General features: G+C 42.5%; 1 protein-coding gene across 1 annotated transcript in view; it reads right to left on the bottom strand.

Annotated features, from left to right (window-relative positions):
• The window catches only part of SNX30 (sorting nexin family member 30), a 112,038-nt gene that overhangs the window by 54,080 nt on the left and 36,228 nt on the right, over window positions 1-21,730 (bottom strand). Inside the window, exon 2 of the mRNA XM_038770230.1 lies at window positions 6,282-6,473. Within this exon, the coding sequence (XP_038626158.1) occupies window positions 6,282-6,473 (192 nt within the window). The remainder of the gene's footprint in view (window positions 1-6,281; window positions 6,474-21,730) is intronic.

Below are 21,730 nucleotides of genomic sequence, written 5' to 3' on the forward strand. Positions count from 1 at the left end.
TACAATGAGCTTACAGTCCAGAGGAGGAGACAGACATTAATACAAATAAATTAAAGATATGTATATAAGTGCTATGGGGCTGAAGGGATGGGATGAATAAAGGGAGCAAAACAGGGCAACAAGGGAGTGGGTGAAAGGAAATGAGGGCTTAGTAAGGGAAGGACTCTTGGAGATGTGTCTTCAATAAGGTTTTGAAACTGGGGAGAATCATTGTCTGTCAGATATGAAGAGGGAGGGCATGGGCAAGAGGTTAGCGGTGAAAAAGACAATACTGAGGTAGAGTGAATGGGGTGGCATTAGAGGAGTGATGTGTGTGGGCTGTGCTGTAGTAGAAGAGCAGTAAGGTGAGGTAAGAGGGAGGCAAGGTGAGTGAGTCTTTTAAAGCTGATATTTAGGAGTTTCTGTTTGATGCGGAGATGAATGGGCAACAACTGGACATTCTTGAGGAGAGGGGAAACATGAACTGAATGTTTTTGTAGAAAAATGATCGGGGCAGCAGACTGAAGCATCGACTGGAATGGGGAGAGATAGGAGGCAGGGAGGTCAGCATGGAGGCTGATATAGTAATCAAGGCAGGATATGATAAATGCTTGGATTAACGTGGTAGCAGTCTGGATGGAGAGGAAAGAAAGATTTTAAGCAATGTTGTGAAAGTTGAGCAGACAGGATTTAGTGATAGATTAAATATGAGGGTTGCATATGAGAGAAAGGAGAGAGATCGAGGATAACACCAAGGTTATAAGACAGGAAGGATGGTGGTGCTGTTGTATACAGTGATGGGAAATTCATGGGGAAGACAGAGTTTGGGCAAGAAGATAAGAAGTTTGTTTAAGACATGTCAAGCTTGAGATGATTACAGGACATCCAAGTAGAGATATCTTGAAGGCAGGAGGAAATGCAACACTACAGGGAGGGAGAGATCATGGCTGGAAATGTACTAATAATAATAATAATGGTATTTATAAGTGCTTACTTTGAACCAGGCACTGTATTAAGCGCTGGGGTGGATAAAAGCAAATTAGACACATATTGGACACAGTCCCTGTCCCATGTGGGGCTCACAGTATCAATCCCAATTTTACAGATGAAGGAACTGAGGCATGGAGAAGTGAAGTGACTTGCCCAATCTCTCAAAGCAGACAAGTGGGAGAGCCGGGAATAGAACCCATAACCTTCTGACTCCGAGACCCGTGCTCTACCCATTATGCCAGTCTGCTTCATCAGCAAAGAGGTGATAGTTGAAGCATGGGAGTGAATGCATTCTCCAAGGGAGTGAGAGTAGATGGAGAATAGGAGGGGGCCCAGAACTGAACCTGGATGGACCCCCACAGTTAGGGGGTGGGAAGCAGAGGTGGAGCCCACAAAAGAGACTGAGAACAAGTGGCCAGAGAGATAGGAGGTGAGCCAGGAGAGGACAGCATCAGTAAAGCCGAGGTTGGATAGTGTTTCCAGAAGTGGGTGGTCGACAGTGCCGAAGGCAAGAAGGAGATCATTGGCGATCTTTGAGAGGGCAGTTTCTATGGAGTGAAGGGGGTCAAGGAGAGAATTGGAGAGGAACTTGAGTAGACAACTCACTCAAGGAGTTCGGAGAGGAATGGTAGGAGGGAGATGGGGCAATGACCAGAGGGAGTCTTGGGATCGAGTTACAGGATTTTTAGACTAGGGGACACATGAGCATGTTTGAAGGCAGGAGGAAAGAAGCCACTGGAGAGCAAACAGTTGAAGATGGCGGTCAGGGAGGGAACAAGAGAGGGGGCAAGTGTTTTGTTACGGTGCAAAGGAATGGGGTCAGATATGGAGCTGGTGGATTTTAAGAAAAGGCAGGAGATCTCCTCTAGAGATACTGCTGGGAAGAATGGGAGAGTTGAAGAAGGGGTAGGAGGAGGGAGGGACTGGAGAGGAGCCAGGAGGTTTGGAGTGACAGCATCAAGGCAGCATTTAGTTCTTCAGGAATTCTTTAAGTACTTCATAACCAGGTATCACAGACCGGGTGGGAACAAATTAGATGACAATGCTACTAAACGTCTTCCCCTTGCCTCCAAAACAGTGAGAAGCAGCGTGGCCTAGTGGAAAGAGCACAGAATTAGGAGTCAGAGGACCTGGGTTCTAATCCCAGCCGCACCACGTGCCTGCTGTATGATCTTGGGTGAATCACTTCACTTCTCTGTGCCTCTTATCTCATCTGTAAAATGGGGATTGAGACATGGATTGTGTCCAACCTGATTAGCTTATATCTACTCCTGTGCTTAGTACAGTGCCTGGCACATAATAAGCACTTAAATGCCATAAAAACAACAAAAACAGATTCCAGTTACCAGAACAGAGACAATCTGATCAGCTACAAACTGAGGTGAAGGTTGACATTTAAAAAATAGATTTGTTTTTTTAATCCATGGGTTGCCTTCCTATTCTTAAGGGACTCTAAATGATGACAGTTTTTAACTAATGGTAGTTTATAGCTTCGAACCCAGAACCTACTGCCGAGAGAGAGAGAGAGAGAGAGAGAGAGAGAGAGAGAGAGAGAGAGAGAGAGAGAGAAAGGCCTAAAAGTACAGATAAAGTGGCACTTAAGATAGCCCTTCATCAAAAAAGCTCACGGTTTGGGAAAAAAAAAAATCACAAACAGATCATTTGTTCTTTGGAGGACACAATGATCTGAAGGCAGACAGAAACTGATCAGGTGGTCCAACAGCACTTAGATCAAAGAGGAAGGCCTAGCTCTGGTTCTATAAAACACCACTCACTCTGACACTCAGAGTAAAGATAACAATAATGGTAAGCCAAATTGAGGCTTCAGTGCACAGGACTCTTTCCTGCAATCCAATCATATTTTAAAGTACCTCCCTAGACCAGTAAGAACACCGTACTCTGACTCTGATTCGGTCAGCTTTCAGGTACACTTGAAAATGTGAAATACTTTACAGCTGAAGGCACAAACACAGAGAAATATCTAGGTCATATTTAGTTCTCAGAAAAAACTGCTCAGAGAGCTGCCAATTTAAAAAAAATTTAATGAAAGAACTTCTTCACCCAGGTGTTGTATTTTGAGAGCTAACAGGGAACAAGCAAAACATATTACTGAAGCTAGAAGCTCTTAGTGAAATCATCACCGACTTTAGTTTTTTCCCCATCTACCCTTCCTTGTTATTTTCTGGACAGCGCTGCTAATTAAAATCACTATGTGTGAAATAAACCAACTGTCCTTTCCCAATATCACATTCCAGCTGGTATCAGCCACCTATGAATCAAAGGCATTTCCATTTACCAAGGATTCTCTAGCTTTGAGGGCCCCAAGACCAAAGTGGGAATATCCTGCAGAGGCTGACCAATTTCTGGAGGGGATTTCCTGGACTGAGCTAAAAAAGGAACTGGGATTAAATGCATACTACTATACTAGTGGTTGAACACCTTCTGAGACAAAGATCAGATTTTGGGGTCAGACTATGAACTTCTGATTTCTACTTGGAATTTAGGGTCTTTTCCTGGTGTTTAGCTTGATTCTGCCTTTCCCTTTCTCTTTCCCAGCCACTACCTCTATTTTCTTCAAGCTCCATTCAAAGAAAGAAGCCTAAGGAATTTAGTAATCTCCCTCATGAAGACTAGCATTTAGGCTGTGGTTTTAATACATAATTTTACATGCAGGAGGAGTTAGAGAAGCAGCATGGTTTAGTGGAAAGAGCATGGGTTTGGGAGTCAGAGGATGTGGGTTCTAATCCTGGCTCTGCCACTTGTCTGCCATGTGACCTTGGGCAAGCCACTTAACTCCTCTGTGCCTCAGTTACCTCATCTGTAAAATGGGGACAGACTGTGAGCCCCACATGGGACAACCTGATACCTTGTATCTACCCCAATGCTTAGATCAGTGCTTGGCAACAGTGCTTGGCATATAGTAAGGCTTGGGAGTCAGGGGTCATGGGTTCTAATCCCAGCTCCGCCACTTGTCAGCTGTGTGAGTGACTTTGGGCAAGTCACTTAACTTCTCTGAGCCTCAGTTCCCTCATCTGTAAAATGGAGATTGACTGTGAACCCCACGTGGGACAACCTGATCACCTTGTATCCCCCCCCCCCAGCGCTTAGAGCAGTGCTTTGTACATAGTAAGCGCTTAACAAATGCCATCATTAACACCATAATTATTATTCTTTGAACCTTTCGAAGACAGACAAGTTCACATTAGTAGTCTGTTTTAAAATAATTTGATCACTCCCAGATTAGTAAAAAGCACCTAGCACATAGTAAGCACTTAAATACCAATTAAAACAAAAAAAAACCACTGGGGGGGGGGGGGGGAGGCGGAAGAGTAGGGAAATGGGGGATTAGTGTCTACAGACAATAAAATAGAACCCTTCCAAGTGCTTAATACAGTGCTGTGCACAGAGTAAGCACTTAAATATGATTAATTGATACTGATTGACATACTCTGCCAAAGCAGTTCTTTTTCCTATCTTTAAGTTATTTTGTGTCCAACTTCCCCATTCTACTGTAAAACTCCTTGAGGGCAGGGATCTGCATACAGTAATCCTATTAATTGATTAAAATAGAGTGGCGAAAAACAGGCCTAAATCTATTAGTTCTTTGGCAGCATTCCTGCCATTGATCCAGGAAGGAGCAGTACTCTGGGAATCAGGAAACCTGGGTCCTAGTCCCAGTTCTGTCTGCACCTGGGTGAAGACCACTTCACAATGTGTTGCACTCCAGCCTGCCTTCTCATTAGTAGCACTCTGCTCTTTAGAAGGAATAAGAAAGGAGAAGTGGCATTATGAAAGCCACTAACACTATAATCAATTCCTCTACACAGGTTCTCAGGACTGAGGTTCAGCCGTAATTCCTCAGGAAGACACAAAAGCAACATGGCCTAGTTGACAGAGCATGGGCCTAGGAATCAGAAAGGCCTGGGTTCTAATTCCAGCTCTATCACTTACCTGCTGTGTGGCCTTGGGCAAGTCACTTAACTTCTCTGTGCCTCAGTTAACTCATCTATAGAAGGGGGATTAAGATTGTGAGGCTTACGTGGTCCATGGACTATGTCCAACCTGATTAGCTTGTATCCATGCCAGCGCCTAGTATAGTGCCTGGAACATAGTAAGTGGAGAAGCAGAGTGGATCAGTGGAAAGAGCCCGGGCTTTGGAGTCAGAGGTAACGGGTTCAAATTCTGGCTCCACCACTTGTCAGCTGGGTGACTTTGGGCAAGTCACTTCACTTCTCTGGGCCTCAATTACCTCATCTGTAAAATGGGGATTAAAACTGTGAGCCCCACGCGGGACAACCTGATCACCTTGTAGCCTCCCGAGCGCTTAGGATAGTGCTTTGCACATAGTAAGTGCTTAATAAATGCCATTAAAAAAAGTGCTTAATAACAAAAGACTCCATCATAACCACCATCTTTGACTAAATTTCTTCCAATTTGCTCTGCACTTAAATAGTACTGATTGATCCAGATGCCACATTTCACCCAATAATGCAAGCAGGACATTCCCCTTATTAGGAGGGGGAATATTAACTTTCGAAAGCTTTAAAAAATATCCTAAAATGGGCTGAAAATGTTCTTAAAGCTGTGCAAATCAACAACTTCTGATTTCAAGTTATCAAGAAATTGAGAATACTAAGTTTCAGAAGGAAATTTGGCATTACAGAGATGTTTGACAGCAACTGCACGCACAGGTCTTAATAGTTCCATAGGGATAATAATAGTATTTTTTAAACACTATATACCAAGTACTGTTCTAAGCACTGGGATACAAGTGCAAGATATTAACTTAGATACAAGTTAATCAGGTTGGACACTGTCCCTATCCCACATGGAACTCAAGGTCTAAATAATAATAATACTAGTTAAGTGCTTACTATGTAACAAGCACTGTTCTAAGCACTAATAGTTACAAAATTATCAGGTTAGACACTGTCCCACATGGGGCTCACTGTCTAGGTAGGAGGGAGTAGGATTAAACCCCCATTTTTCAAATGGGGAAACCGAGGTGTAGAAAAGTTACTTGCCTAGGCCACATAGCAGACAAGTGGTAGTCAGGATTAAAACCAAGGTTCTCTGATTTTCAGGCCTGTGGCTCTTTCCACTAGGCCACACTGCTTCTCATGAACTCTATAAATTGGCAACTCTATAAATTACCTATCCTCTACCTCATTTTATAGATCCAAGAAGTACTTGAAGCTATTGAACATATGCTTTTTTCTATCCTTAAGGCAAACATACCCCCCATGAAGCATGATGGAACTGTTAAAATAAGAAAACATTTTTAGAAACCATATAAAGCATTCTGGTCCTACCTTGGTGGTGACCCTGTAGGTGATGTATGTCTCCATAGTACATACATGTTTCTTGGGATCATCTACTATGACAAACAGATCTCTGGTCTCTCCATCAATGTCATCATCTAGCTGAAGTCTGTTGAGAAGTGAAGATGAAGAGGCTGGGCTCAAAGTGTCCACTGGAGTACCACCATTTGGCAGGCTGAGGTCCTGAGAAGAAAGGAAAGATTGGGGGGAGTGGGGGTTAAAAAAAAAAAAAAAACAAACCAAAGCAAAACAAACAAACAAGTAAACAAAAAAAAAAACCACCAGAAAAAATCCCCCCCTAGACAACTGTCACAAGGCAGGGAGAGTGGTGTTAATGGAAAGTCCAGTTCAAGTGAAAAGTCTTTACATTTAGAAGACTTTGAAATGAATGAATGAAGCACCCTCCACCTATCAAAACATGTTCTCCCACTACCTAGGCAATCGAGTAAAATGTCTCTAATTGGTGTCAGAAACATACCATGCTCTCTCCCTCTCCACCCTCACAAAATTTCCAAGAAAATCACCCTTCAGGATCCCCCCAAATAACTCAATTTAGGTGTCTTTTTACAAAAGAGGAAATAAAACAGTAGGGAGGTTTAATTATCTTGCCCAAGACGTAGTGCATCAGTGCTAGTAAGAACAGAAATTAAGCTAACTTCCACCTTAGGGACCTCTGCTTTAGCTACCCCATGGGAAGAGAACAGGCACTAGGAATTCAGACCACATGTCCCAAGTTGAATTTTTCCAATTGGATTTGAGCAAATAGTTTAAGAAAACCCTGATTCGTACCACACCCATTATTTTACAGTGGATTTCACAACACAGGCAAGAGGAAGAAAAATGTCAACATCAGTGCTTTTGTGAGGTTTCTTCCAAAAACACTTAACCTTTGGCAATAGAAGCACAGCCAAGGAATTAGAATTGCCCGAGATTTCTTAACATCTTCAAGCTAAACATTACTGGCACCTCTCCCTCTCCTGGTCACAAAACCTTCTCAAGGAGACAAACTTCTGTCTAGTGGTTACAGTGGCAATTTTTAAAAGGCACTCTAACAATCACCTCAGAGAGTCTGAGCACCAGAGGCCTTTTAACAAAAGAACATATCTTCCCCAATCCTAGGCAATGGGAACACAGAATACATTCCCTTCCCCCCGTCATCATTTTTAGAAAGACATCGGCAGCTTTTTGTCTTAAAGTCTGCTGATGGAAGAGGCATGGCCTGAAGGGAATTGAGCCAACCTGTCTCACCTCCTCTAGACTGTAAGCTCGTTGTGAGCAGGGAATGTGTCTATTTCTTGTTGTAGTGTACTCTCCCAAGCGCTTAGTACAGTTGGCTCTGCACACAAGAAGCACTCAATATGACTGAATTAATACATCAGGGTCTCTGCTAAGGCAGACCATTTTACAACTGCTCCCAAATTTTTTTACATCTCCTGATGAACCCAGCAGTAGAGTCAATGACTAATTTCGTAACTGACAGTATCGCCCACATTACTGGCATAACTAGTATTACTAGAATGCTAAAATTGTTATATGAGCCTCCCTGGTCACAGGTCGCATGACCCACAGGAAAAAGGGTGGGGGGTCCCTCCAAAGAGGGACCCCTCTATATAGTGAAATCCCATATTAACAATATTAGGTTTTAAGTTCTCCACAATTTATATATTCAATTTTTAGACTACACTGGATTTCCTGGGATGGCATTTCACAGAATTTTTGCAAAGAACATTACAGACACAATGGATTATCCCTGCTGAATCAATCTTTTGCAACCTGGAAGGAATTCTGTTGGCAGTATAATGAGATGAGAAGGAGAGAGAGCCCTAAGAGTCACCACTGCTAAAGGGGCAAAGAAGATAATATATGCCAGGAGGAGCTGCTGCCCAAGTTCAGCAGCACAAATGGGAGCAAGCTGAGAATTTGCCCCACCTTATGAGGAGAATGGCAAGAAAGGCCAATTGGGGCAGCCAAGCAACAGGGGAACTCTGACCCCAGCAAGGAGTGGAGAAAGGGAGAGAAAAACTTGCCTTCCTTTTTCTTCAGACTTCTGATGTAAGAACTTGTATTTTTACTGCTTAAAAAAAAGTGCCAGAGAACTTCAAAATGGAGAAGTAAAGCACTAAATATGGAAGTCCAAATTTTGGGACATGTTAATTCACATACCAGACTATGAGTTTTACTGGTAAAAGTGTGGTATATTTCTGACTCAAAATTGAACCCCATAATTAGAAAAAAAAAGCCACACAACAATTGGAAAGCAGATTGAGGCAGCCAGCTATTTACAAAGTGGAAGTACAGTCAGTTGAAGCTGCAAAGAACATGACATTCGGGAAAAACTGGGCTGTAAAACTGTCAGCTTGATGACACAATGTATGTGCACACATCCCTTTCTTCTGACACAGCAACTTATTCTCTCTTCTATTAGGGAAGAATGCTCCCAAATTCCTCAACAGCATTCTAGTGAAAATGCTACATGTATTATAAGAGAACTGACTGTACTATAAACTATTACAAATGACTAGAAAGGGTGTCTAAGTGGTCTTACCTCAGATATCCCCATAAGTGTAATAGTTCTAAGTGGTGATAAATACTGCTTCTAGACTAAAATGAATCCCTTAGTGTCACATATATGGGTAGATTTAAGATACAATCCCATACACAAACATTGTATGGCATGAAAGTGTTGATTTGAAGTTTGCAGATTGGAAGGGAATGCAGCTAAAGGATTTTGAAATTTATGTGACATGGACATTTTTCAAAACAGCCAAGACAGGGTTGTTTTTCAATGTCCTCCCAGGAAAGATTAAGTAGGGAGAAGGGAAATAATTTCCATGAAGTTCAGTAAGCTATTTTTACTGTTCTGTTCATCACAAATGCTGATGGCAGGGAAAACTGGAAGCCACTTGCAGAGGTATGGCAAAAAAAGCTATGATGCTCTAAAAACATCACTTCTAATTATAAAACGAAGCAAGATCAAGATATTTGCAGAGTGGATGTGTGCTCTACGTGCACAAAAGAGCCCAGAGTGAAAAAAAATTTTGGTTCCTGACCAAGGCCCTGCATATCCACCCAAATTGTATCAGCTGAACAAGTTGGTTCGGCAGAAAATTTAGAAATGTTTTAGTAATCGAATTAGATGATAATATGGGTTTTCACATGAACCTTATGAAAACTGTCTCAGAAAACAGACATAAAAGTCTTGGATCTTTTGCACCATATTGCCCAAGCCCTGGAAGAAGTCAGTTAACCCAACTGCTTCACACTGACTTTTCCTGGAAAAAAATGAACTGCAATGAGAAGGAAATTTGAAGAGCATAAACAGCTGAAAGCTGATTAAGCAGCTGCAAAATGGAACCAAAAAATATGCTCAGATACCATGGAAATTGTATGTTCATGTAGTGACATCAAAATTTCAGAGAATTAGTGATGTTGACCCCAGTGAAGTTTAAAATAACGATTGGATGGAAGTTGTGAAAGAAAAACTTCCTTGGGCCTACCAACCATGGAGCAATGGCAGTAACTTTGAGATAAGGGAATGAAACTATTTTTGATAACTTGAATCAAGCCAATAGTTAAGTGGGCAAGAAAAGTGCAGAGTCAACTCCTTGACTTTCATGGAGAGATTACATTTTTTGGAGAGTCCATCACCTTTGTTAAAATACTGGGCTTTAGCTGGAGAAAAAGTTTTCCTCATAGATCTTCCTGCCTCCAGTCCATACTTCACTTGGCTATAAGGTTCACTTTTCTAAAACCTCATTCTGCACACACCTCCCCACTCTTCAAAAACCTCCAATGATTGCCCATTCCTCTCAGTAGCAAGCAGAAACTCCTGACCATTGGCTTCAAATTACTCATCTTTCCCCTACTTGTCCTTGCTTCTCTTCCACTATACCCCAACTTGACACCAACCTCCTTCCCTCACACATCCTCCTGCCTGACACTCCCTCCCCTTTCACATCTGACAGACCACAGGTCTCCTCATCTTCAAAGCTTCTCTGAAATCACATCTAATCATGGAAGGCCTCCCTTGATTAATCTTATCACCCCACTCTAGTTTCTCTCCTACTGTACTGCAGCACGTGGGTAATTCATTCTTCTCCCCGGACCCCCCCACCCCCAACAGCATTTTTATGGACAGATATTTAAACTCTGGTTCTTCCCAGTACTTGTACTTATAGTGTCTGTGTCCCCTGCTAGACTGTAAGCTCCTTGGAGGGCAGTGGTCATGCCTACTAAATCTATTGCATTTTCCAAGAACAGTGTTTTCACACAGTAGCAGCAGCAGTATTTGAGTACTCCCTTAGTATGGTTCACTGTACTAGATACTTGGGAAGTACAGAATGAAGTAACACTTTCCTTGCCCACAAGGAATTTACACTATAAAAGGTGAAGAGAGCATAAAAATATTTACAACTGTCAAACTGAGCATATGGCTATTTACTCGCTAAATTACCCCACTCTTTTGCATTAACTTTTGCAACCCCAAAACAGGGGAGATGGCCATTAAGTGGGGAATTAAGTCTAGGAATATGGGGAACAGGGAGAAAAAGAGAAGAAAAAAGGAGGAAGGGAGAAGAGAGGAAAAGGTAAGAGGGTACTTGAGACAGTTTCTCTCTCCTGGTGCTGCATAAAGTAGGTATTGAATAAATTAAGGTAACCCTCCCTTCCCACTTCCCCTCCTACTTCAGTGCACTCATGTGGGGCGAGCCTGTGGTGTTCTGACCCTATTCCCTTTCCAACACCGGCGCTATCAAAAATAATCTTTTATTTCTCCTCAGAAAATTATGCAGAGAGAAATTATGCAAGATGAATTATGCAAGCAAATATGGCATACACACATGAGTGCTAAGGAGGGTTGTAAATAAGCTAATAAGTGCTAGAGATGATTGAAGGGATGTTATGGCTGAGGGTACTGGGAGGTTTGAAGGATTAGAATGTGGAGAGCTCAGTGGGAAGAGGCTGTCAAGCCCCAAACGTTTTCCATGTGTATCCTAACTCTGTGTGTGTCTACATTTTCCACACCTTGGTGTGTGTGCTGTGTATATCTCCTCAGCCCCATGTGCACACTACTACTGCTTGACAAAGAGGGTTAGCAGATGACTAATTCATCTGGTTGCTTAGTTAAAATGACAATCTATACACAGAAAGACAACCATCTGGATTTTGTTTCATTCAGGAGTGAATCCATTCTAATGATGTTGGAATCTCCAGTCAATAATAATGGCATGTATTAAACGTTTACTATGTGCTGTTCTAAGTGCTGGGGAGGTTACAAGGTGATCAGGTTGTCCCACGGGGGGCTCACAGTCTTAATCCCCATTTTACAGGTGAGGTAACTGAGGCCCAAAGAAGTTAAGTGTCTTGCCCAAAGTCACACAGCTGACAAGTGGCAGAGCCAGGATTTGAACCCATGACCTCTGACTCCAAAGCCCGTGCTCTTTCCATTGAGCCACACTGCTAAGTCAAGTCTAAGTTTAAGTCAAGAACCCAGTACCAAAATTCCTATACTACATTTAAGTTCAGGATCAAGAATCAGATACCAACAATCAAATCAGAGCAGTCAGGCTTGCTCCAGATAAGCTCTCAACTGCTACAAACTTTATAACTCTTTGTCATAATGTTGCAACTCCTTGGGGCCAAGGAGCATTGTTTATATGTCTTCTACTCATTCCTTAGCATCCTTGGCACACAAGTTTTATTGATGACAATGCAGCTCAGTGGTTTTGTTCTTCCATCCTCCTTCAGTTCACAAAAATTTAGTTCTCCTTGTCTAAGTTATTCTTGGGACATGACAAGGGGTGGCCCCCAAAGGGGTATTGTCACAGGTTTAACGGAGGCAACAACCAAGAAACAGTATTTAAACTTCAGTAAATGGCAAAGATGGCCCCGATTCTGAGAAAGCAAATGTCTTCATTCAACAATTCTAAAATGGGAGATTGAAATGGCTTCACTGACAAATGCTCTCCCCTCTTCCTCAACCAATCACCTCTAGAAGTATTACTAACTTGAATTCTCTCAAGCCCTGGTATACTAAAATATCTGCATTCTAAATAAGTTTTGTTCAGTTACACAATCTTTTCTGCATTACTTCCCTTTTCATTTCCCCAACACCCATTCGTCTAGACACTGAAAGCAAAGGACTTAGGAGCAAAGGCTGTGCAAAGCAGATGACTTTAATCCATCTAGCTGCTTAGTTAAAATGACAATAATCTATTCACAGAAAGACAATCATCTGGATCTTGTTTCATTCAAGAGTGAATCCATTCTTATGATGATGGAATCCCCAATCAAGAAGACCAGATAAGCAGTCCTGAGGCTTCAGAACTAAGAAGGAATTAGATTTATAGTGGTTTGTGTGTGCTATCAATGGTATTTATGGAGTATGTACTGTGCTTGGGGGAGTACAACAACAGAGTTGGTATACACCTACTTTGATCACAAGGACCTTACAGTCTAAAGGGGGAATACAGACACTAAAATTAGATATGTCCTGTGCTGTACGGCAGAGGAAGGGGAGTAATATCAAGTATTTAAAGGGTACAGATTCAAGTGCATAGCCAACACAAAAGGGAGAGAGAGTAGTGGAAAATGCAGACTTGGGAAATGCAGGTTGGGAAAGGCCTCTTGGAGGCAATGTGATTTTAGTAAAGCTTTGAAGGCGGGGTGAGTGCTGGCCTGTCATATATGAAGGGAGTTCCAGGCAAGAGGGAGGATATGGGCAAGGGGTCAGTAGCAAGACACACAAGATGAAGGTACAGTGAGAAGGGGTTTTTTGCTTATTTTGTTTTTATGGTATTTGCTAAGCACCTATGTGCCAAGCACTGTTCTAAGCAATAGATTGTCATTAGAAAAGCTATGTGTGAGGGCTGAATTATAGTAGGAAACCAATGAGATAAGGTAGGAGGGGCCAAGGTGATGGAGTTTTTTTTTTAAGCCAATGGTAAGGAGTTTGATGCAGAGGTGGATGGGCAACTAGTGGAAGTTCTTGAAGAGTAGGGAGATACGGACTGAACGTTTTTGTAGAAAACTGATGCAGGCGGCAGAGTGAAGTATGGACTGGAGTGAGGAGAGAAGAGGCAGTGAGGTCAGAAAGGAGGCAGTGAGGTCAGAGGAAGCTGATATAGTAATCAAGGCAGAAGAGGATAAGTGTTTGGATTAAAGTGGTAGCAGTTTGTTACGGGAGGAAAGGAGAGATTTTAGCAAGGTTGTGGAGGTTGAACTGACAGGACTAGTGAGAGATTGAATACGTGGGTTGAAAGAGAGAGGAGTCAAGGATAATGCCAAGGTTATGAGCTTGGGAGACAGGAAGGATGGTGGTGCTGTCTACAGTGATGGGAAAGTCAGGGGAAGGACAGGGTTTGGGTGGGAAGATAAGGACTTCTGTTTTAGACATGTTTAGTTTGAAGTGACAGCAGGACATCCAACTAGAGATGTCTTTAAGGTAGGAGGAAATGTGAGAATGGAGAGGGGGAGAGAGATCTGGGCTGGAGATGTAGATTTGGGAATCATCCACATAGAGGTGATAGTTGAAGCCACGTGAGTAGATGAGTTCTCCAAGGGAGTGGATGTAGATGGAGCATAGAAGGGGACCCAGAACTGAACCTTGAGGGGCACTCACAGTTAGGGGGTGAGAAGCATAGGTGGAGCCCATGAAAGAGACACAGTGAGAACCAGAATAGGACAGCATCAGTGAAGCCAAGGTTGGATAACGTTTCCAGGAGAAACAGGTGGTCGACAGTGTTGAAGGCAGTTGAGCGGTCGAGAAGAATTATGATGGAGTAGGGGCCATTGGATTTGGCAAGAAGAAGATCATTTGTGACTCTTGAGAGGGAGGTTTCTGTGGAGTGAAGGGGATAGAAGCCAGATTGGAGGGGTTAAGGAGAGAATTGGAGGAGAGGAATTTGAGACAACAGGTGTAAACAATTCGCTCAAGAAGTTTGGAAGAGAATGGAAGGAGGGAGATGGGGTGATAACTGGAGGGCTGTGGGGTCAAGGAAGGGTTTTTTGTTTTTGTTTTTTAAGATGGGGAGACGGGGCATGTTTGGGAAACGAGGCTCTTATACATAGTGTTGACTGACATTAATTGTACACATGTTCTTAGATATAAGGGATGTTGTCCAAGTATGTAACATTACCATTTATGAAACGAGATAAAGTTTGCAGGCTTTTATATTGAGCACTTCCTCTGAGTGCCCATTGTTCCATGCAATCAACACTCAGTATTGATTGGTACATTTTTTCTTTCCTATTCCACTCTCTAGGGTAAGTTTCACCAACACAAAAGGGGCAACCAAGGAATCAGGAGATCCAAGTTGTACTTTTGGAAAGGCTAGATGAGAACACAATTATTCATCTTTTCCCCATTCCCAACCTTAGAACTGGGCGAGGTTTTGAAAGTACATCATGTGCAGTCAACTTCTTGCTTATAAAAAGTCAAATAAAATTGGACAATAAAGATCAAGTGCATCCTTATACACACACACACAAATTTGCATTTCCTAAGCAGCCCACTTCAGTTCTTTGAAGAGAGGAGAACTAGAGAGATTCAGAGCTCACTTTCCAATGGCTTGTGTATTTGAAAGTCTGATGAAGACCTGATTAGAGCACTATTCTTAATTGCTTAAATCAGAGTTAGTGGTGCTAACATCTGCCTGCTCCATGGTTACCGGCAGGAGTGCATCCAAGGGCAGGGAAGTGAGAGGAAAGCAACCACTGAGCAATCATCTTTATTGAGCACGTACTGTGTGCAGACCACTGTACTAAGAGCTTGGGAGAATACAAATTCCCTGCCCACAAAGGCTGGTAGCAGCAGGAGAAACTCAGTCGAGTGCTTCTTACTTCTTCAAGAGGAGCCAAAATAAGGGGGAGGAGGGGGAGGAGGGGGAATCCAAACCCTAACCTGACATGTCTTTCAACTGGCTGGCCCAAAGGGTAGACTGTGCTGGGCCAGTAAAGGAATTTAGTAGGTGATACCACTGCAGACTAATTTTCTTTTCCTTAATCCTGATCCATTGGTTCCAACGGCCAAAGAAGGGACATTGAGTTGAACCATGAAGATTCAGGGAGAACCAGAAGCTCTCAATTCCTAATTCTGCCACCTGATTTATTCATTCAATTGTATTTATTGAATGTTTATTGTGTGCAGAGCATTGTACTAAGCACTTGGGAGAATACAACAATAAACAGACACATTCCCTGCCCACAGTGAGCTTAGAATCTAGAAGGGGAGACAGACATTAAATTAGAAATATGCACATAAGTGCTGTGGGGATGGGATTGGGGGAAAATGAATGAAAGGAACAAGTCGGGGTGACACAAAGGACAGGGATAAGAAGAAAGGAAAGCTTAGACAGGGAAGGCCCCTTGGAGATGTGACTTCAATAAGGCTCTGAAGAGGGAGAGAGAGTTACCTGATATCAAAAGGCAGCCTATGAAAACCTTATGGAAAGACCAGACTGAAAAGGAGAAAAATTTGGAGTCAGTCACAAACTTTCTCTGAAAATCCAAATTCCTCTTCACAAGGGCTCCTTGGGAAAATGCTAAATTAGCCACCTATTTAGCAGAAAAAAGTTGTGCTCTCCTTATAAACACAATCTTAAAAATCTTAAATACCATGAACAACAATGAACACCACATTCAAACAAAAGCTCCTTACCACTGGCTTTAAAGCACTCAATCACCTTCTCCCCTCCTAACTCACCAATTTTTTATGGTATTTGTTAAGCGCTTACTATGTGCCAGGTGCTGTTCTAAGTGCTGGGGTAGAAAAAGGTAATCAGTTTGGACACAGTCCCTGTCCCACATGGGGGCACTGTCTTAATCCCCATTTTACAGATAAAATAACAGACAGATAAATGACTTGCCCAACATCACACAGCAGATAAGTGCCAGAGTTGGGACTAGAACCCAGGTCCTTCTGACTCCCAGGACTGTGCTCTATCCACTAGTCCACACTGCCTCTCTCGATTTCCCCCAACAATCCAGCCCACTCACTCCTAACGCCTACACCTTGTTCACTACACCTTGTCCTCATCTATTTTGCCACTGACCCCTTGATCACGTCCTCCTTCTGGCCTGGAACTCCCTGCCACCTCATATCTACTTGATTTACTTATATTGATGTCTGTTTATTGGTATTAATGTCTCTCTCCCCCCTCCCCAGACTGTAAGCTCACTGTGGGCAGGGATCGTCACTTTTTATTCTGTATTTTACTTTCCCAAGCGTTTAGTACAGTGCTCTGCACACAGTAAGTACTTAATAAATATGATTGAATAAGTGAATCAGACACACCACCACTCTCCCTACCTTCAAAGGCTTATAAAAAAAAAAATCACATTTTCTCCAGGAGAACATCCCCTATTAAGCCCTCATCTCCCTTCTGTGTTGCCCTAGGATTTATACCCTTTAATCTCCTTGATATTTCCTACACACACCCTTAGACCTAGAGCACCTATGTACATATCTCATTTATTTGATGTCTGTCTCCCCCTCTGGACTGTAAACTCCTTGTGGCTGGGAATGGGTCTACCAACTCTGTTGTATTGTACTCTCCCAAGAGCTTAGTTCAGTGCTTTGCACACAGTAGGAGCTGAATTTAATACGATTGATCCAATGTACTTTGCAGAAAAACTTCAGCAGCAGAAAAAACTACTTCCTTTGGAGGTAGCACAGGTCCTGCCCTCTCTTCTGCCAATTGAGATCTTTTCACAAAACTGAAATAGGTGTTCAATGGGGACAGGAGACGAGAAGGAAGAGGATGATTTCTAGCACGTAGAACAGTGTTTGACACATAAGTGCTTAAATACCATAGTTAGGAGGAAAAAAAATCTAAAACAAGATGGGAAAGCTACTGTTTAAGTATAATAGATGGATCATTGTGGATCAAAGTGAGCAGGAATCAATTTTAGTGCTAAAAAAATAGCACAAAAGATGAGCCACCAAGTATCTAACTTGTGGTATTCAAAAGTAATTTTTTCCATAAAACTCAAAACTGGTTAGACCCAAAATATGGGCTTAAAAATCACCCAGGAGGAATTTAGAATGGCAAAGAATAAGAACTTCCTGGTAGAGTGACAGTTACTAGACATTTGGAAGAAGCTACCTAAAAAGGTGGGTGACACCCTGGCCCAGGGTCTTAAAGAAGATAACTTCCAGTGTGCCTGGGATTGTTTAAGTAAAGTCAATTCCAAACAACCAAACACACACACATACCAACTCCCGTATTGTCCCACTTGGCATAATTTTGGTAACCTTCTAACAGGAGTGGGGCTGTTACATGAGTCAGTAAGCTCATTGTGGGCAGATAACATGTCTATCAACTCTTCTGTATTGTACTCTCCCAAGTGCTTAGTGCAGTGCTCAATAAATACCACTGATAGATAAAAGCAAGCAGCATGGTGCAGTGGGATAGAGCACAGGCCTGGGAGTCAGAAGGTCATGTCTACTGTGTGACCTCAGGCAAGTACCCCCTTCCCCGCCCCAAAGCACTCGCGTATATTTGTACATATTTCTTATTCTACATATTTTATTAATGATGTGTATATATTCATAATTCTATTTACCTATTTTGATGGTATTGATGCCTGTCTCCCCCTTCTAGATTGTGAGCCAATTGTTGGGTAGGGATTGTCTCCATATGTTACTTTCCAAGCACTTAGTACAGTGCTCTGCACACAGAAAGCGCTCAATAAATGCAATTGAATGAATGAAGTCACTTCACTGTGCCTCAGTTACCTCATTTGTAAAATGGGGATTGAAACTGTGACCCCCCACGTGGGACAGGGACTATGTCCAACCTGATCTGCTTGTATCCTTCCCAGTGCTTAGTACAATGTCTGGTACAAAGTATGTGCTTAACAAATGCCATTATTTTTTTAATAAGGAGAGCAGAAGAAAAAAATAAAGGGAGAAGGAAATGGAAGGAAAGAGGGCCTTGAGACTACATTTCTGACTTCTGCTTCACTCTCCCCAGTGGTGCATGTAATAAGTATTCAATTAAACTCCCCACCACAACCCTAACTTCATGTTCTCACCTTTCTGTTTCTCCCCCCAGGATGCACGGCTATGACAACTTACAATTATGGGCAAAAAAAAAAAAAAATACTCTTATTTTAACCTCAAAAATCATGGTGGGGCAGTCAGGTGAAGAAATATGGTATTCTTGGAGCACCTTCTCCTCTCCAGCTTACCAAGTTCCCCCTCTTTTAATCACAGAAATTTTTACTTTCTCCAAAAGAGCCTTGAAATCCCACCTTTGCCACAAATTAGAGCTGATGACGACCCTGCCTAAATATGAACTCTCTGGTTCACTTCACTTTCTACCTCTAAAATGCAAGCTTGCACAATATATAAATCTTTAATGTATGCACTTGTTAAATGTTCATAAATAATCTGTGCATTTTAATTCTCTTATCAATGTTTGTCCAAGTCAATACTGTGGGCTGTAAACTAACACTGCAAGTAGACACCAAAACATTAGTTTTGTTTTTTGGGTAATTTTTTTTTAATTGATGTCTTTAAGCTCTAAATTCCCTTTCTCCTCTCCTCGCTGGCCAGTAATAATGTTTACAGTGTGCAAATATGTGCATGCATTCTATGCAGAAAGTCAGATGCCAGGCTGGTTGGTGACAGGATTTCCTTATCGGTGAAGCCAGGCAGACCTCACAACAAAAAGGAGAAGTAGAGCAGGTATAATAGGGCATTCACTCCAGAAACAATTGTTTGGTAAAAACAAAAAATAAAAATAAAAAATAGATGAGTTAAATGAAGACAGGGATCCCTGAACTCTTGAATACACTCAGATAGCTACAACAACAACAAAAAAATGAATGCCAACCCCTCTGGGTAATACTATAATAGAAGCTTAAAATGTTTTTTCTTTAACCTCTCTCTCTCTCTCTCTCTCTCTCTAAAGTCATTACCATTTTATCTGCTGAAAAGTTAAATGTCAAACTACACACTGCCCTAGGGATACACTTTTCTAATTAAGCTCACCGGTCTTCTCTTACCAGATAAAGGCCAAGCAGTAGCTAACAGAAAAGCTGGCTCGTTGTTGTATTAAATCTATAATTTTATTTAAGAAGTAGAGGACATGTTTTTGAACCCATTCTCTCCAACCTTCACATCAGTAAACCAACTCTTAAAAAGACAAATTCACCTTTTGTCTAGTTAGGCCCCTATTAACAGAGAAAATTATGTAAAAAGGATGACAAAGCCCAACTGCAAGGTTCTGCAAACCAGTACTCCTTGGCAAAGCCTATGATCTTTATGTTGAGTTCTCAGAACTTCCAGACTACAGGAAGTCTCACTCAGTGATCCTTGAAGTATGAGGTTTAAGAAATATTTTTCAGTCATCTTCACAGATAAGAGAACCAGGTTGGTACCAAGCTTGAAATTCTGTTGCCAAATTCTGCCTGTCCATTTCAAAAACAAACAAAAAACTAAAACAAACAAACAAAAAGAACAGGTTGGCCTTATTTATTTCTACTTTCTGCCTAGATATGTGTTGCTAGATACTACTTAGGTAAACAGAACACAGTGGCAGCATAAAGCCTCGTGCTGTCAATGAAAACCCTGGATTATGAGTATGGTTCCCTGGCTATAAAATTGGTCATTAACCTCAGACTTTTTTTTTTTCCAGACACTGTCAATCCATAATACTGTACCAACTCTGCAAAGTGATTCACAATTATGTGTATGCTTTCTTGTATGTCCAAAGAGCATTGTCATCAACATAATAGTGCCTAGACGATCTCAGACTTTGGTTTACATCTGCAGGCTGGTGGATCGGAAGTTAGTTCTGACTCCGGCTTTCAGATCCCTTGTGGCATCCTCAAGCATGACAGCACAGAATTGGTTTGAACAGTTCTAGACTAGCCCTGCCGTTCTGTTTCCCTCTGACATTGATGGGGAAAAAGGGACAGACAGGACATTTTCAACTCTGATTCTGCCTACCACATCATCACTGTCTTCTAGACTGTAAGCCCAGTGCGGGCAGGGATTTGTCTCTATTGCTGAATTGTACTTTCCAAGCGCTTAGTACAGTGCTCTGCACACAGTAAGCGCTCAATAAATATGATTGAATGAATGAATGAATGGAGTAGCCTAAAAATCTTGATGAGATTCTCAGGGTAGCCAAGACTTTTTTTTTAATGGCATTTAAGCGTTTACCTGTGCCAGGTGCTGGAATAACAATAATAATAATGATAATGATGGTATTTAACAGTTTACTATGTGCCAGGCGCTGGGATGGATACAAGCAATTGAGTTGGACACAGTCCCTGTCCCGTGGGGGGGGGGGGGTCACAGTCTCAATCCCCATTTTACAGATGAGATAGAAGCACAGAGAAGTGAAGCGACTTGGGTAAGGTCACACAGCAGACAAGTGGGGGCGCCAGGATCATTCATTCAATCATATTTGAGCGCTTACTGTGTGCAGAGCACTGTACTAAGCGCTTGGGAAGTACAAGTTGACAACACATAGAGACGATCCCTACCCAACAACGGGCTCACAGTCTAGAAGGGGGAGACAGACAACAAAACAAAACATGTGGACAGGTGTCAAGTCATCAGAATAAATAGAAGTAAAGCTAGATGCACATCATTAACAAAATTAATAGAATAGTAAATATGTAAATGTAAAATACAGTAATAAATCTGTACAAACATATATACAGGTGCTGTGGGGAGGGGAAGGAGGTAGGGCAGGGGGATGGGGAGGAGGAGAGGAAAAAGGGGGCTCAGTCTGGGAAGGCCTCCTGGAGGAGGTGAGCTCTCAGTAGGGCTTTGAAGGGAGGAAGAGGGCTAGCTTAGCGGGTGTGAGGAGTGAGGGCATTCCAGGCCAGGGGGAGGACGTGGGCTGGGGGTTGATGGCGGGACGGGCAAGAACGAGGCAAAGTGAGGAGGTTATCGGCAAAGGAGCGGAGGGTGCAGGCTGGGCTGTAGAAGGAGAGAAGGGAGGTGAGGTAGGAGGGGGTGAGGTGATGGAGAGCCTTGAAGCCAAGAGTGAGGAGTTTTTGTCTGATGTGTAGGTTGACTGGTAGCCACTGGGGATTTTTGAGGAGGGGAGTAACATGCCCAGAGCGTTTCTGCACAAAGATGATCAGGGCAGCAGCGTGAAGTATAGACTTAAGTGGGGAGAGGCAGGAGGATGGGAGATCAGAGAGGAGGCTGATGCAGTAATCCAGTCGAGATAGGATGAGAGATTGAACCAGTAAGGTAGCAGTTTGAATGGAGAGGAAAGGGCGGATCTTGGCGATGTTGTGGGGGTGAGACCGGCAGGTTTTGGTGACGGATTGGATGTGAGGGGTGAACGAGAGAGCAGAGTCGAGGATGACACCAAGGTTGCAGGCTTGTGAGATGGGAAGGATAGTAGTGGGGCCGTCTACAGTGACAGGAAAGTCAGGGAGAGGGCAGGGATCAGAACCCAGTCCTTCTGAAT

The sequence above is a fragment of the Tachyglossus aculeatus genome, chromosome X3 (genome assembly GCF_015852505.1).
Source record: "Tachyglossus aculeatus isolate mTacAcu1 chromosome X3, mTacAcu1.pri, whole genome shotgun sequence".
Classification (NCBI taxonomy): domain Eukaryota; kingdom Metazoa; phylum Chordata; class Mammalia; order Monotremata; family Tachyglossidae; genus Tachyglossus; species Tachyglossus aculeatus.